This window comes from Castor canadensis, chromosome 12 (genome assembly GCF_047511655.1).
Source record: "Castor canadensis chromosome 12, mCasCan1.hap1v2, whole genome shotgun sequence".
NCBI lineage: Eukaryota > Metazoa > Chordata > Mammalia > Rodentia > Castoridae > Castor > Castor canadensis.
This window is the reverse complement of record NC_133397.1, coordinates 34382816-34397580: the sequence shown is the minus strand read 5'-3', so window position 1 is coordinate 34397580 and position 14765 is coordinate 34382816. Positions and strand designations below refer to the sequence as shown.

General features: G+C 35.7%; 1 protein-coding gene across 12 annotated transcripts in view; it reads left to right on the top strand.

Moving 5' to 3' along the window:
* The window catches only part of Slc8a1 (solute carrier family 8 member A1), a 358556-nt gene that overhangs the window by 288990 nt on the left and 54801 nt on the right, over nt 1–14765 (top strand). For 4 of the 12 annotated variants that reach the window (XM_074049568.1, XM_074049564.1, XM_074049563.1 and 1 more), the window contains 5 exons: nt 5387–5493; nt 8550–8570; nt 8997–9014; nt 9123–9137; nt 13153–13221. In XM_074049568.1, the coding sequence (XP_073905669.1) occupies nt 5478–5493; nt 8550–8570; nt 8997–9014; nt 9123–9137; nt 13153–13221 (139 nt within the window). In that variant the 5' untranslated portion in view covers nt 5387–5477. Of the gene's footprint in view, nt 1–5386; nt 5494–6040; nt 6145–8549; nt 8571–8996; nt 9015–9122; nt 9138–13152; nt 13222–14765 lie in introns of all 12 variants that reach the window. The other 8 variants (XM_074049558.1, XM_074049557.1, XM_074049560.1 and 5 more) reach the window with 8 other exon arrangements.

Sequence of the window (14765 nt, the reverse complement as noted above, 5' to 3'; positions counted from 1 at the left end):
AATCTGAGAATCTTGTTAAAATGCAGATTCTGATTCCATGGATCAGGGATGGGCCTGAGATTCTGCCAATTCTATCCAGCAGCCCTGAGTAAGTCTGCTGGTTGGCTGTTTAGTCATCAGAATTGGTGAGCCCCTATGTGTTCATGGCATTTTCCAATTAAACCTTTATTTCCTCAAGGATTTTACCTTGTAAGGCAGCCATCCTTGAATATTACATGTGAAAAAGCAGAATTGAAATTTTATCATTGTTCATAAAGCAGTCTTTAATGTAAAAAATAAAACCTCTATATTAATTAAAATAATGACCCAAATCCTTTAAGTGCTCATAAAAATGCTGTACTGCTATGCTAGGTGCAACCCAGGAATGGATATGGCCACACCCTCATTCACCAGGATGTTTCTGTAGCAAGTTCTATTTTTTTTTTAAACAATGGTTTCTCTGCATTAACTGTTGAGAGGAAAAAAGGCGGGGGTAGTAAGAAAATGACCCTTACATGATATATAGAGCTGTTGATTTATTATTTTTTTTAAAGAAAAAACTATTTGTGAGATGCTGCACTAAAATGTTTTATATACACTTGAGACCTGTAGTAAATTATTTTGACAATAAAAAAAATGCGCACAGTTGAATGAATCAAGAAGCTGATGGTTGATTATGGGTCCCATACTTGGAGACTGTGGACCTTAGAGACAGCTGCGGGTAAAACATCTCATGACCTTGGAAATCACTAACTTCTCTGAGAATCATTGTTTTCTCTATAAATTATAGGTGGTAAACATTATTTCTAGAACTGCTAGGAAGATCCTTAAATTAAGAAATTCAAAGTGTCCATCATTTTCTTGACCTCTGAGCATGCCTAAAGTGAGGGTAATCTTTAAAAACCAAAATAAAAACAAAGCAAAAGCCACTGCAGCATCTAAATATGTGAAATTCCTACTAAAATATTTTGTGTGAGGATTGAAAAAAGAGTCTCTTCTCTCTAATCCTCCAATTCATCTTGTTATCATCTTCTTCCAACATCAATGGCAGTCTTAGGGAAAAGAAACCCCAGAAGGACAAATCAAGACTTAAATAGGCAAAAACAAAAGAGAAAGAGAGAGAGAGAGAGACAAAGAGACTATGATACTACTTTGACTTAAAGAAAGAATAAAATATATTTTGAAGAGCTTTGCTTTTTCAGTCTCTTCTAATCAAGCCAGATCTCTCCTTCCTTCCTTACCTCTGCCTGACTCACCACCAGTTATAAAGACTTCTTGTTAGTCTCTTTGAAGGGTGTGGGTTGGCGTCCTCTGAGACCCATCAGACAGCAGAGAGACTAAGCACTAAAGTATAGATGTGGGTTTGGTATCATACATGAAAGGCACTGAAAAGATCAAAGGAATGATCTATATTTTTCCACTAAATAACTTGATTCTTTCTTAACTTTAAAATTTTTTCTAGAAATGGAACAAAAATGAACTTCCATAAAAACTTTGGCCACATTGAGAAAGTTTTAATGTTATCATAAGATTTGTAACTGCTTTGCTAGTTTCCAGAAAATACAATTTTAAAATACAATATTCAGCTTTATAGAGTTCCATTAAAAAAAAAATCAAGCGAATTTTCCTTACTTTCTTTATAATAATTCTGGTAGTTAAAAATCGCATGATACCAGTTTTTCTATTTGTTCTTTATTAATACATTAACAATACAGCAGTTACATTTGAATAAAGAGCTACATCCACCCAACTGTTTCACTCATGAATTTGTAAATGTGTCAATTTAATGAAACAATAATATCCATCTGACTGTTTCCATTGGTAAAGAGAACAGAAGAGCCAACATAGATCTGTGTTCTCAGGGAGATGCGATCCCTGTGACATGGGATTGGTGTAGCAATGGGACAGATTAGAGGATCCTCTAGTTCCCTTCTGTCCTTAAGGTTCCATTTCTACTGCAGAACTGTGAAAGACAGAGGCATGTTTCTGCTTCTTATCAAACCAATATAACCGGAGTCTTCATCAAACCAACCCCATTGTTTGTAAATACACTGTAGTGGAAGAATTGGCAGCTGTATCTGCATGCATTAGGCTCCAGAAAGTGAGAAGAAGGGAATTGGGTTGCATGTTCTTTGAGATGTGTTCCTCTGAAAATGACATTGGCTAATTCCATCTTTGCTACTTTTGCTTAGGGGTGGACTTATTCTGTTCTGAAGCAAAATGTGAACATGATGATACCTCTCTTGATTTAAAAGACTAACTCATAAAGACTGACTTCATCCTGCCACTTTAGATCTACTGAAATGTCCTTTAATAATCATGTTTCCTATTAATAGCTTTACTCTGCAAGAGAAGCGAAATCAATATATAATTTAATGGCTTTTCCTGTCAGAAGTACTATTGATTCTATTAGTAATGATTTTGAAATGATATGCTATTATGCAAATGCCATCTATTTTAGATGGCTTTACAAGATACCTACAAATGTACTTTTTTTCCTTCATCTTTCATTTTCCTTTGTCAGTTATTAAATACTGAAATATTTTCTAAGGATTATATCCTAGTGAGTAGTGATACTCTACTGATAAATTGTAAATGACTATTTTAATATACAAACAAATTGTATAGTGCTTATAAATCTATTTCTCACACTCATCAGTTATTGAGAGTATAGGAAATAAGCTACTACAACAAGAGAGGAATAACTACAATGCCCTCCAAGGATAAGAAACAATATGCCTTTTGATTGCTTCTGATTATTTGTGGATAAATTGTTAAGTTGCCTCCTGCACATAAACTTCATACCCTTCCTATACAAACATTCACTAGCAAGGCTACTCCAACCATCTGACTGTGCTTTCTTTATTTCTAATAAAATATGTGATGAGATGTGGGCTGGAAATACAAGATAAAGAAATAAAAAGTCAAAGTCTTTTATTGAATACAAGGGACAACATCACCACAGGACTCTCTTGCAATGGGTGCATTCCAGTTAGATGTACGATGAAGTGCCTTGATAGTGAATGTTGGGCCATCAGTCCTGAGGACACTGGCATGAACCTTTCAATGTCCCTTATACTTCTCTTCTTTGGTGTCATAGTGCTAGTTGCTTTGGTAGAGATGTAAAATCAAAGTTCAAAATTATAAGACTATAAGATGGAAATTAATACCTAAAGAGCATAAGTTTTGCTAACAAAAAAGAGACAATCAGTAGGTTTCTGTAAGGTAAATTTGATCTAAATTATAATATCAGATTCAGTTCTGAAGTAGTATACTTATCATCATGCCTTATGTCTGTCTTCTTGGGCTTCATCTAATATTTTATATTTTTTTAGATATGGAGGAATGATTAAATACCCCATTTTTGTCAAGTCAGGCTTATTTTTATATGTACAAAGTAAATATTCCAGAACATAGTTCTAAAAATTAGGCAGGAACTTGACACTCCCTACATGTAATTGGACTTTGTCATATTGCTAGTAGTTTTGCAATTATTTACTTTAAAATAAGTGATTCTTCCTTTAGTCATTTATAAGTGTTCACCTAGTGTTAGTCATTTTATATTACATTTTATAAGCAGATATTAATTGTACAAAGTAGTGTGTTTCATGACATAAAATACATTTTAATAATCATCCCTCTATTACCCTTTCTCTTCCCTCCTCCCCCTCCACCTTTTCCCTTTCTTCTTCTACCCTAGTTCCCCTTTTACTTTCATGTCCTTTTTTTCCCTGGATTTCACATAGCAGGAAAAACATGCAATAGTTGTCTTTGTGGGACAACTTACTTCACTTAACATGATGATTTCCAGTTCCATCCATTTCCCTGAAAATGACATAATTTTATTCTTCATGACTGAGTAAAACTCCATTGTGTATAGGTAACACATTTTCCTACCAATTCATCAGTGGATGGTTACTTACTGCTACTCTTTGAGGTTCAAGCTGAGATAGGAAGAAAAGACCCTTTAGTGAACTCTAACTTCTTAGATGTGAGAAATTCGGGTGTTAGCATCATGCAGTGATGTTTTTTAGATAAGAAAAAGACAATACAATGAGGCTCCAAAAGACCAGAAACAACATTTGATCTTACTTCTATAATGCTAAGCCAAGAAAGCAAAACTAAGCATTTGACATTAGGGGCTGGGACACCCAGAGATTGAAAAACATCTTTTAACTATGCTTCTTTCATGCTAAAAAAAAAGAGACTTGATGCTCAATAGAAGACATAGGTCTAAATGAAACTTGATGGCTTTGATCAATGAAATAAAAACAGGATTGTCAACCAATTTCCCTCAGAAGACCTAAAAACTTCACCAACATTAAGGAATGTCCACGCCATTAAAACTTCATGTCCATAACAACACATTCTTTCAAAAACTTTAATCAGAAATGTTCTTAGCTAATGTTAATTAATTTTTTTTAAAAAGCAAATCAGCAATTATGGGACTCTGAGTAAGTGGTAGAATGTGACATGTTTAAGCCTTTATTAATTAAAAGATAACATTAGATTGATTTATTTTCAGAGCCGTCAAAGATGCTTACTGGAAGTTGGGATTTGCATCATATTTGCATTTGTCCTACCTACTTGTCAGTCACTCATAGTCATAGAACCATAGGGCAAGAACAGGTGGACGTTGGATTACAGAAAGAATTCTTATTGAATCACCTTGTTGTATCAGTGGAGTTCGAAAGTAGAGTAAACGGTGTAGTTAGTGAAAGTTAAAATGCAACTTTGGAAGGGATGAAAATAACTACAACATCATGAGTTCTCTCCACCCCCGCCACTGCCACCCCACTTTCAAAACAGCTGTTTTGAGGACACAGCTTCCATCTTTAGAAAGGCAAACAAAACATGAACAATTTCCTGTTGTGGTCTAGGTGGAAAATCTGACTAACCTGAATAAGAGTTAGATTCTAGGTCACTGGATGGAGAAAGATAAAAGACTGTATTTTATTTTGTGATGCTTTTATACACTTATTATTTCAAAAAAATCTTCTGAAAAAGTATTATGTTTTAAAATATAGTAAAGCATTATGAAGGAAAAAATGATCCATCAACCTACTACTCAGAGATAACTTCCGTTAATATTTTGTTGTGATTTATTGATTTGTTCTAAAGGAGTGAATTCCAGGGTAGAGCTCAAATAACTTGCTTCTACGGTTAAAGCATTTATTAAATAAATATATTTTTTCTTTTCTTATTATTGTGATCTGTGTTTCTCTGCTTTTCTTTCTCATGATGGTGACAAACCTATTAATATTGAGTATATGCTTTGCCTAAGTTAATTCTGTGGCCCTAGCCAGGCAGATGTGTATTCAGTGACCTCTTTAACCTTGCCTCTTCTGTATGTACCTTTTCTTTTCTCTTCCTCTTGTTCGTCAATTTCTACTCTTCTCTGTTTCAGCAAAACAATATCAGTCAAGGTAATTGATGATGAGGAGTATGAGAAAAACAAGACCTTCTTCCTTGAGATTGGAGAGCCCCGCCTGGTGGAAATGAGTGAGAAGAAAGGTGGGGGAGCTGCTCCAGGGCTGAGCCCAACAGCTTCTGCTGACCTGTGCCTCCCTGGATGCCTGCACTCTTCAGAACATGACTTACAATGCACACATCCTCCCACCTATGTAACAGGGCATAGATCTCACACTGGCCACAGCAGGCCTGGCTTGTAGCTACATCTGCCAGTTATGGCCACTCTACTCATTCCAGGCCTAAAAGATTGATTTTCAGTTCAGTGGATCAACTTCCATTTCTAGGAAAGCTGATGCAGATAGTATGCATTATCAAAATGAAGGCAACTTTCTGATTTACCTTCCTAATTCGGGATACCTAGTGACTGCTAACTAAAGCAGGAAGAATTTGTGCAAGGGATACTTTAGCATAGAAAACTTAATGGCGGCCAGCTGAGAATACCCAAGATGCCCTTTTACATACACCTGGAAGTCCATGTGTTGCCATCCTCCCTCCGTAACATCACAGTGACATCCAGCTTGGTGGACATACCAGAGCATGAGCGTGTGACTCCAACCATTTGTTTTGCCTTTGTCTTGTGTTCCCACAGGAAGATCATTTCCATTAGAATATATGACCGTGAGGAATATGAGAAAGAGTGCAGTTTCTCCCTTGTGCTTGAGGAACCAAAATGGATAAGAAGAGGAATGAAAGGTGTGAGAGTATACAAAGACATACCAGCGAGAAATTGTACTCTTCTCTCTCCGTGTCTCCTACTCTCACACTTAACTCTCTCCTCTTCCTCGGCTTCCAAGTACTAAGCTTATTGCCTTTGAAGCTTAGCAGGTTCATTTCCCCTTCCTAATTAACAAGTGCACCAAGCAATGCCCATTTTCTTTGGGGAATGCTGACTAACCTTGATTGAAATCAGATTTAATAAATACTAGAAGAGATTTCTGTAATTCAGAAATGATGCTATAAAAGAATGTGTATCACTACTTGGGGTTCATTTTATAATATGGCTGCAGCTATTAAATCTCCCTTAAAATGTTAGCCATAAAAACTATTTAATATCTTGTCCATCATACCTCAATGAAGCTATAAGATAAAGAAAACTACTTAATACTGATTAGTAGCAGCTGATAAATCTAATGGCAACTAAGAAGAAATTTCAGAAGAGTTAGTCAGAATTAATCATTTTAGAGACCCCGGTTTTTAAAAAATTAGTAAGGACAAAGATCCTTAAAGAATAGTGTTCATTTTGGCATGATGTTTTTCATATCATCAGATATGACATTTAAAAGGTACCATAAATAGTAAAAAGGAAAACTAAGTAGCAGTATCTTTATAACTAGACTTTTTTGATTCATACTTGCAGTTTTAGAAAATATTTGAACATTGAGTCTATTTTTATTTAGCCTATAATGGATAAGGGAGAACAAAAATTTTTTGCCAGCTTCACAGATTTTTTTATTCTGAATTACTACTAGGGCTTCCTATAATTATCCTCTAGCACTGTCCACTTTAAAAGAAATTGATATAATTATATATAAAAATGAGCATACCACATGTTAATAGCTCTTATTAATAATATCAAACAGTTGGTAAGAGCAGTATAGGAGATTAGATGGACCACATTACAAGAAATTTATTTTTTACATGTAAAGGAGAAAAATGAAATACATAAGACTAATTCCCTTATTGACCCAACATTTGTGAGAATTTAATCTCACACTATTGGTGGTAGCTCACTGACTTCAGGGTCTATCAGAGATTTTTTTAAAAAGTATATGTTCCTGACTTAATCATGTTCAAAATGGTGACAGGAGCCTTTGGAGTGATGGAAAAAGGAGTCTCTGGGACCCATTAACACAGCCTATCTAATAAGCTCCATAGGCAGTAAATGGAAAGAAAAGAGATTTCAAAAAATTGTGCTGATGTCTTACAATAATGGTATCAAAAATGGCTCATTAGTATCCTGGAAAAAGCACTTAGTTCTAAATGTATTCCTCCAAAGAACTGTTTTTTAATCTCAAAGAAGAGCATCTTGGATACAGCTCTTTCAATTGTCATTTTAGTAAAATATGCCTTCATGTAAAAGCAAATTAAAATTCCTTGATGGCACTCTCTAGTTTCACACCTGCCAAGTAGATTCTTCTTGCTGTAAATAAAATTACTGACTTGTTTTTTTTTTTTAAATAAACTAAAATAAAGAAAAAAGAAAAAAAAAGTACCATCTAATACCACTACCAGCAGAGGGGATGTGCCTAAAAAAGTAATTGTAAGGTTCCCACCAACAACTCAGGTAATTTATTTCATATGTTTAGCCAGGTAGCTTTTATTAAAATAAAGTGGTACAGTCTGGGCTTAAAGGACATAGCCTAAAAAACAAATTACACAATTCCCTCACCTTCCTGCTGCCTGTCAGTTTCTGTGGAGTTGTATGACCACAAGAAGCCTCTGGTTATCCAGTAATGTGCAGAAGTTTCTGATAAGAGCACATAGATAAGTATTAGTTCCTGGGGCTCTTATAAACATATGCAATTCTTGAGGGCCAAAATATCATCCAAATAGAATATCCCCAGAGAGAGAGTGAGAGATACTGACTTACCCTGAGCCAAGGTCTCCTCCCAGGCAGGACACCCAAGCTGCAATTTCTTAGGATATCTTACCTGTTCTATTGATTAACACATATGATATCTGAGATCCTGTGTAATTTAAGAACTCCAAATTCTGAGCTCACTAACTCAATTTTAATGAGGAAAATCTCTTCAAATCAAGATAAGGATTAACTTCATTCATGTTTCTACTATATTTTGAAGCTATATACACTATGTATAAGCATGTACAGTAGAAATATCTTATTAAAATTAAAGAAATGACATAAGACGATTTTTTTTCCAATCAAACCCATTTGCAGATAATTCTGTTGGGATCATTTATGTAGAAATAGTCCCAACACCACATTTCCTTAGGGTGCACCCATTTTTTTTTGTAGCAGTAGCTTTTTTATCATTCTAATCAGATCTGCCTGGATTTCTTTCTGCTGATATTCCTCTTACTGACTTTCATTATTCATCTGGTCTCTTATTCTGTGTTTGTCTTTGTTTCCTTCACAGCCCTGTTATTGAATGAGCTTGGTAAGCATCTCATTTCTTGCACTTCCTTTCCATTTTTCTAGGTTATTTTCCATTTCTGTTAGGTGATACAATAGCTCTCTGATTTTTATCTGTATTGATTGGCTAGTGAAATTGCTGTTTAGGACCACTGGCCTCATTTTGGTTAAGGTCAAATCATTTATATTACATTTTTAATTCAGTATAATCTTTTTAAAAATCAGTGATTTCTCAAGCATTTCAAGAATTAAAAATAATTTGTGTATTCAGTTCCATAATTTTAAAAGAATTAATGATCTGTCATAAATGGATGATTTTATATTCTTCTTAATTGTAAATTTGGCAAGTTTTTTTATAGCTTGGGTGGGTTGTCAGGCAGTCTAATGTCACAGATAGTTTACATGTAGAATGTAAGTTAAATTGTAACATTTAATTTTTTTTCTTTTTTAGGTGGCTTCACAATAACAGGTATGAAATTTTAAGTCTAGTATTACCTACTTTTATGTTTACTGTCTGCTTTCAACATGTTATTGCATTTAAAAAATCATTACTCATTTTTGTTTGCTTTTAATAAAGGAAAATACCTGTATGGTAAGATAAATTTAATAGTTCCTATTTCCCCCCAAATAATCTTAAGATGAAACCAAACCCACATCTGATATAACCTGCATTAACGTTGAATTGTGGCACATGGTGTGCTCTTGCTGGAGTTTTACACATTTAACATTTTACAAATTAACATGTGTGTGTGTGATATTGTGTTTACTTTAAGAAAATTCATATGGAGAGCCTAGAATTTTTCACATTTTGACCCAAGACAACTTACAAATGTTCTCATAGCACTGATAAAGTGCTTTGATAGAAGATGCATACAGTACCAGAATAAGTAAGACACAATTTCTGGCCTCAGAGCCATGGAGGAGATGTCACTCAAGACTGATCCATTGTCCAAGCTGAGGATTCTAATAAATAATACCAGGTTGGAAGAAGACAGAGAAGCCCCTTCCCTTCATCCTACTGCACCAATTAAATCTCCTTTGAACTCAATTTCATTATTAATAATTTGGTAACAAGTACCACTTAAAGTGCATTACAGCGTGCTCTGTAAAAAAACTCAAAATACCAAACAGAAAGCTTAAATTGCCTAAATTTGAAATAGTATCATTCAGTGTTGATTGCATTATTTAACACTATTCTAAAACTATTTTCTTGGGCATAAATAGAAAGTATTTCCTAACAGCTTCCTCTTTTGACCCTAAATATCTGCTCACCTTTCAGATAGTCCATGCAAATGTAGAAAGGAAGATGAATATCAAACAATAACTCTGGTTTGTTGAAGATGGCTTTGATGGTCTACATCCTATCTTCTACATGGCTTTTTAAAAAATATATATTGTGCAAATATCAAAAATTTCCAATATGATTGGCAGATATGGAAATTTTAACAAACATATTTAGGAGGAAATATTGCCAAAATTTCTAGTACTGAAAACACTATGGTGGAAGTTGTAGCTAGTATAAACAATCATTAGTGTTGACTTATAGTGATTCCAAAGTGATTCTGTCCAAACTGGAACTTTCTAAATACAGGAAATTTCACATGGACTATTGCTTTCAACTGCTTCTTTCTAGATACAACATTTAATAACAAAATGATTCATAGATTCTCAGAGACACCGAAATTGAAAGGAATAAAGATGTTAAAACACAGGACTAGGGGTATGGCTCAAGTGTTAGAGCACTTGCCTAGCAAGTGCAAAGTTCAAACTCCCAATACTGGTAAAAAATTTTAAAATGCTAATCAGGATAAGTCTTCATGTAGGATTCCTTATACCTGATTCATCTGAACCTCTACCAGGTTAGATTTGCCCAATTCTTTACTACTAAAATTACTTATGAACCCCAGTGCAGGAATTTACATGAGGTTTTAAAAACTTTAATCTTCCTTCCTTATCTGATCATTTTTAACTCACTAAAGTCTTCTCAGGAATACTCTGATTCTATCACCCAAGGATGAATTGTTTACCCTTGAGAGATTTGGAGAAAGTTAAAGTTTGAAAAGTCAGCCTTCATTACTTCATGGAAGTAATCAATTCTCTAAAATCAACCATTGTAGAAAGAATATATTATCTAGTACACCTTCAGTCCTATGTAGCCTGATAACAAGATCTTCACTGAAAATATTTGTGTATAAATGTCTTGTGGATTGATGTCTTTGGATGTCTTCCTATTTTCTTTATCATTAAATATGTTAGGATTTCATTACTGGGACCTTCCTTCCATGTCGCTTGAATCATCTTCCCTTTTAGTGCCTCAGGTAATAGAATCTGAGTTTTCTTTTCTCAGAAATTCTTCATAGCAAATTCTATCATATCTACCTATCAAATGTTCATCATTTCCTTCCTTAGCCCCATCTTGCATCCAAGATGAGAAAATCACTTTCTCCAAAGGTTTCTACCATGTCAGGTAGTTCACCCTGATGAAGCTCTTCCTGAGGGCTGAAACTTTAACCTAAAATAGCAATTTTTTTTATAGTTATCATTTCCTCCAACTACTTTTTTTTTTTTTGTCTTTTCTTTTTTGGTGCTGGGATTGAACCCAGGGCCTCATGCATGCTAGGCAAGTGCCGTACCACCGAGCTACATCCCTCCTCCATATACTTGAAATCAATGCAGTTAGAGCCAGAGAATACTCCAGAGCTCTCTGGGAATTTCTGCATTGTCCTATTTCTATTTATCTAGACACTGTCTCACTTTATATCATCCTTCTCCTGAATCAGACCAGAATGCTCAGGATTCATTCTTTATTGATAGCCTTGAGGAAAGTTCTGAAACTTAGGTCTACACAGTAAAATACCCGCTTTAAAGCATAAAGAGCTTTTCTTTGAAGTCAGTTTGAGACATTGAAGTCAAGGCTTTGGATGGAGGAAAAGCAGAAAGAACTCATCTAGCCCCTGGACTTTGTGTGTAGCCTTTTACATGGAATTGCAGCTGAATGTGAACATCTAAATTTGATGCAAGATATATGGAAATTGAAAAGACCATTCCATAGCTTAATAACAATATTTTAGTGATCTCATTAGTGGTGGACACTAAGTGCTGGAGGTGCTTTTGGAATTTACACATCTTTTCCTGTTGTTCTAGACCTTGCCTCATTAAAAGGCCCTTGTTTGAATCTATGATCTCATTCCCCCTTGACCTTCCAATCTTATGATAACACCCTATACATTACAGCTCATTAGAGTTTGTCATGATTACCATTTTACCACCATTCTTATGGATTTTATTGTTCTTATACATAGGGAAGGGAAAAGGCTCCAGTAGATTAATCTTCTACTCTAAATCTAATATCCAAGATTCACAGCCGGGCCCTCTAGCTTTAAGTAAAAGACCATGTGATGATTATCCTAACTCCAACATTATTCTACCTGCATCTTGAAATTGTACCCTGACCCCAGGTTGTCTTTTAAGTATGCCATCATTATGAATTCTAGTCAAAGGAAAAATAAAGGAGATCCCAAAAGGGGGACATTAGCACACATCAATATGGCTATTTTAATAAAATTTTGTATTCTACTTCAATATGGAGAGGAAAAAGAACTTTTAAGACATCCAGTCATAGCATTCCCTAATTAAAATTATATAGCATCCAATATCTTTTTAATATTACTCTTCCAATAATACTATTTTCATGGTAGCAGACTTAAGGTACAATCCTTTTTAAGAAGGCCAAACTACAGAAATTCTGACAGCTGAAAACATTTCCATCACTCTAACTACATATGGGTTGAAAGAACCAAGGCCCTACATGTTTGCTTTGTTGTACAACTGAGAAATTTGAGCCTCCAAGGGAAGAAAGGCCTTACCCATGCTTAAATGGCAGAGTTGGCAATGAGCCCCAAGTATCATGATTCCCAGGTCAATTTTGAACAGCTCTTGGCAGAAGAAAACAGGTGAATCTGACAGTCAGTTGAACCAGGAGTTCAATGAAAACCTTAGGCCTGGTTAATCCAGACAGTTTCTGGGCTGATGACTTGCCCTCATGAAGCTTGGAAGTGTATATGACATGCTACAGACTGCTCAATAAATAAATGCAGTGAACATGTTCCCTGACATCACATAACTTGACCTTCAAACAAATTTGTAACATTGAGCGGGTACTATTACCCACAGCTTATATGTGAGACAACTGAAGAGATGGCATATTCAAGGCCATATTAGGCTTTAAAAGTAGAACACCTTTCATTACACCAAGTGCTTTCCTATGGAAGGAGTAATTTGAAAGACCTGGCTCTTCCATTTCAGATACCTGCAGGACTCTGACTGTAACCCTGCCATAGGGCAAGGGATCATTATCATACATATCAGACAGAATCTGCTTTGGCTCCTGGAACATTTGCCTCATTCGTGTGCAGTCTCCTCCATCAGTAACCACCAGAGCTCCTTTGACCTACATACGGGTAACCTATGACCACTCAATCTGCAGACTAACATTGCTTGCAGTTGTGTGCATCTGGGTGTAATGTTTAGCTTACTAATGTCCACAAAGTTCTGATAACAAACCAACGCTATCTATTCTGCTGACTTTCTGCCTGTCCTTTTGCTAGGCCAACCTGTCTTCAGGAAAGTTCATGCTAGAGAACATCCGATTCCCTCTACTGTAATCACCATTGCAGGTACTCATTTCATCATAGTCCCTGAAAACCACAGCCTTCAAGTGTCCTTTTGGGTCTTAGACATTAGATTCATATATTTTAACCTCTGTCCCCTCTAAAGCATTGCTAAATATGATGCAGTGGCCCCTTTAGGAGCTGGTGGTGCCATGGAATAGCAACGAAGCTCAACCATATCAGGGCAGAATGGGAGGAATTGTGGAGGAACAGCATGGATCTATGGAGATATTCACCCAATAACCTCTCCCTCTCAAGTTTCAATATATGCCAGATTTCTTACAACTATTTCTTCCTCCGCATGAGTGTTTTATCCAAGTATAATGAAATTTCTTTAAAAGCCAAGCTTTATTTCTTCCCAGAATCTGCTTTTCCTGAGGCACAGGTGAGAGTTCAAATGTGAATTTCTCCATAGGGGAGAAAAGGAACATTGACAGAGTGCTAGAAGATTATACAACTATTTCAGATCTACTGTAGGTTTAGAGCCTAAATAGCATCTCCTGGCACAAAGTCTCTGAATGAGACTTCACTCACTACTGCCCATCACTTGCCATGGTGGCAGAAGCACTTCTACCTAACTCAGTGGGACTTCCCATCCTCATACCCCACACCCACATCCATTAATCATAATACCAAGACCTAACTGCAGAGTTGTTCCAGGATAGTCCTCAAGGAAATAAAAGTGCCAATCCTTTTGGGCTCCAATCAGAGAGGTCAGTGAGGTACTGTCCAGTGACCTCTGCTTTCAGATTTGTCAAGATATTGCTGAGCAAATTGTACCACTGTCCCTTTTGCCAAATTCTACACTGATTGCTAAGATTGAAAATTATGACTATATCAAAGAATATTAACAAATTGCTCCTCAGATACAGGCCTCCACTGAAATGGCCATGTGGGTTGTATTGTCTTCTAACGGAGATTCCTAATCTCACCTCTTCACTTCAAGATGAAGTGAAGATGTGGTGCTTCAAGATGTAGCTTGAGCCAGGAGACACTGGAAGCAGCTTTTTCATAATTCTGCTTTCTCCAGATCCTAGGGATCTGTTAATTTTCATTATTTGTTGTTTGTGAAATCAATCACTGAGAACATGGGAGATTCCCCATTGGTGACTTTGTCACAGGGGTGCTTTAAGTTCTGTCAGTATTGACTTTTAACAGTGGCTGTTAATAATGCATTTGATCTTTAAGTTCTTTTGGTTGGTCAAGACTATGATATTGTGTAATTATTTACAACTTCTCAATAAAACTCTGTGAACTCTGAAAGTGTATGTGTATACCCAAAAGAAGAGGTGAGAGAGAATTAATTTTCTCTGTCTAAAAAACAAAACTCAAACAGCAGCATGTTACCACTCAGCATAAATAAGAAAATAAAGTGACCTTGATTATAACAAAATGCTCTGCTTTTGATCCAGTGCTCAAAGTGGAAAGGAAACAAATAAAATAGCTCATCCAAAAAATGCTGTCAAACCATTTCCCTATTCAGTAAAAGGTAAACGTATATAAGAAAACACTTTTTAAAAAAATTTTAAAAACTCAGCTCTCTTCTTTGC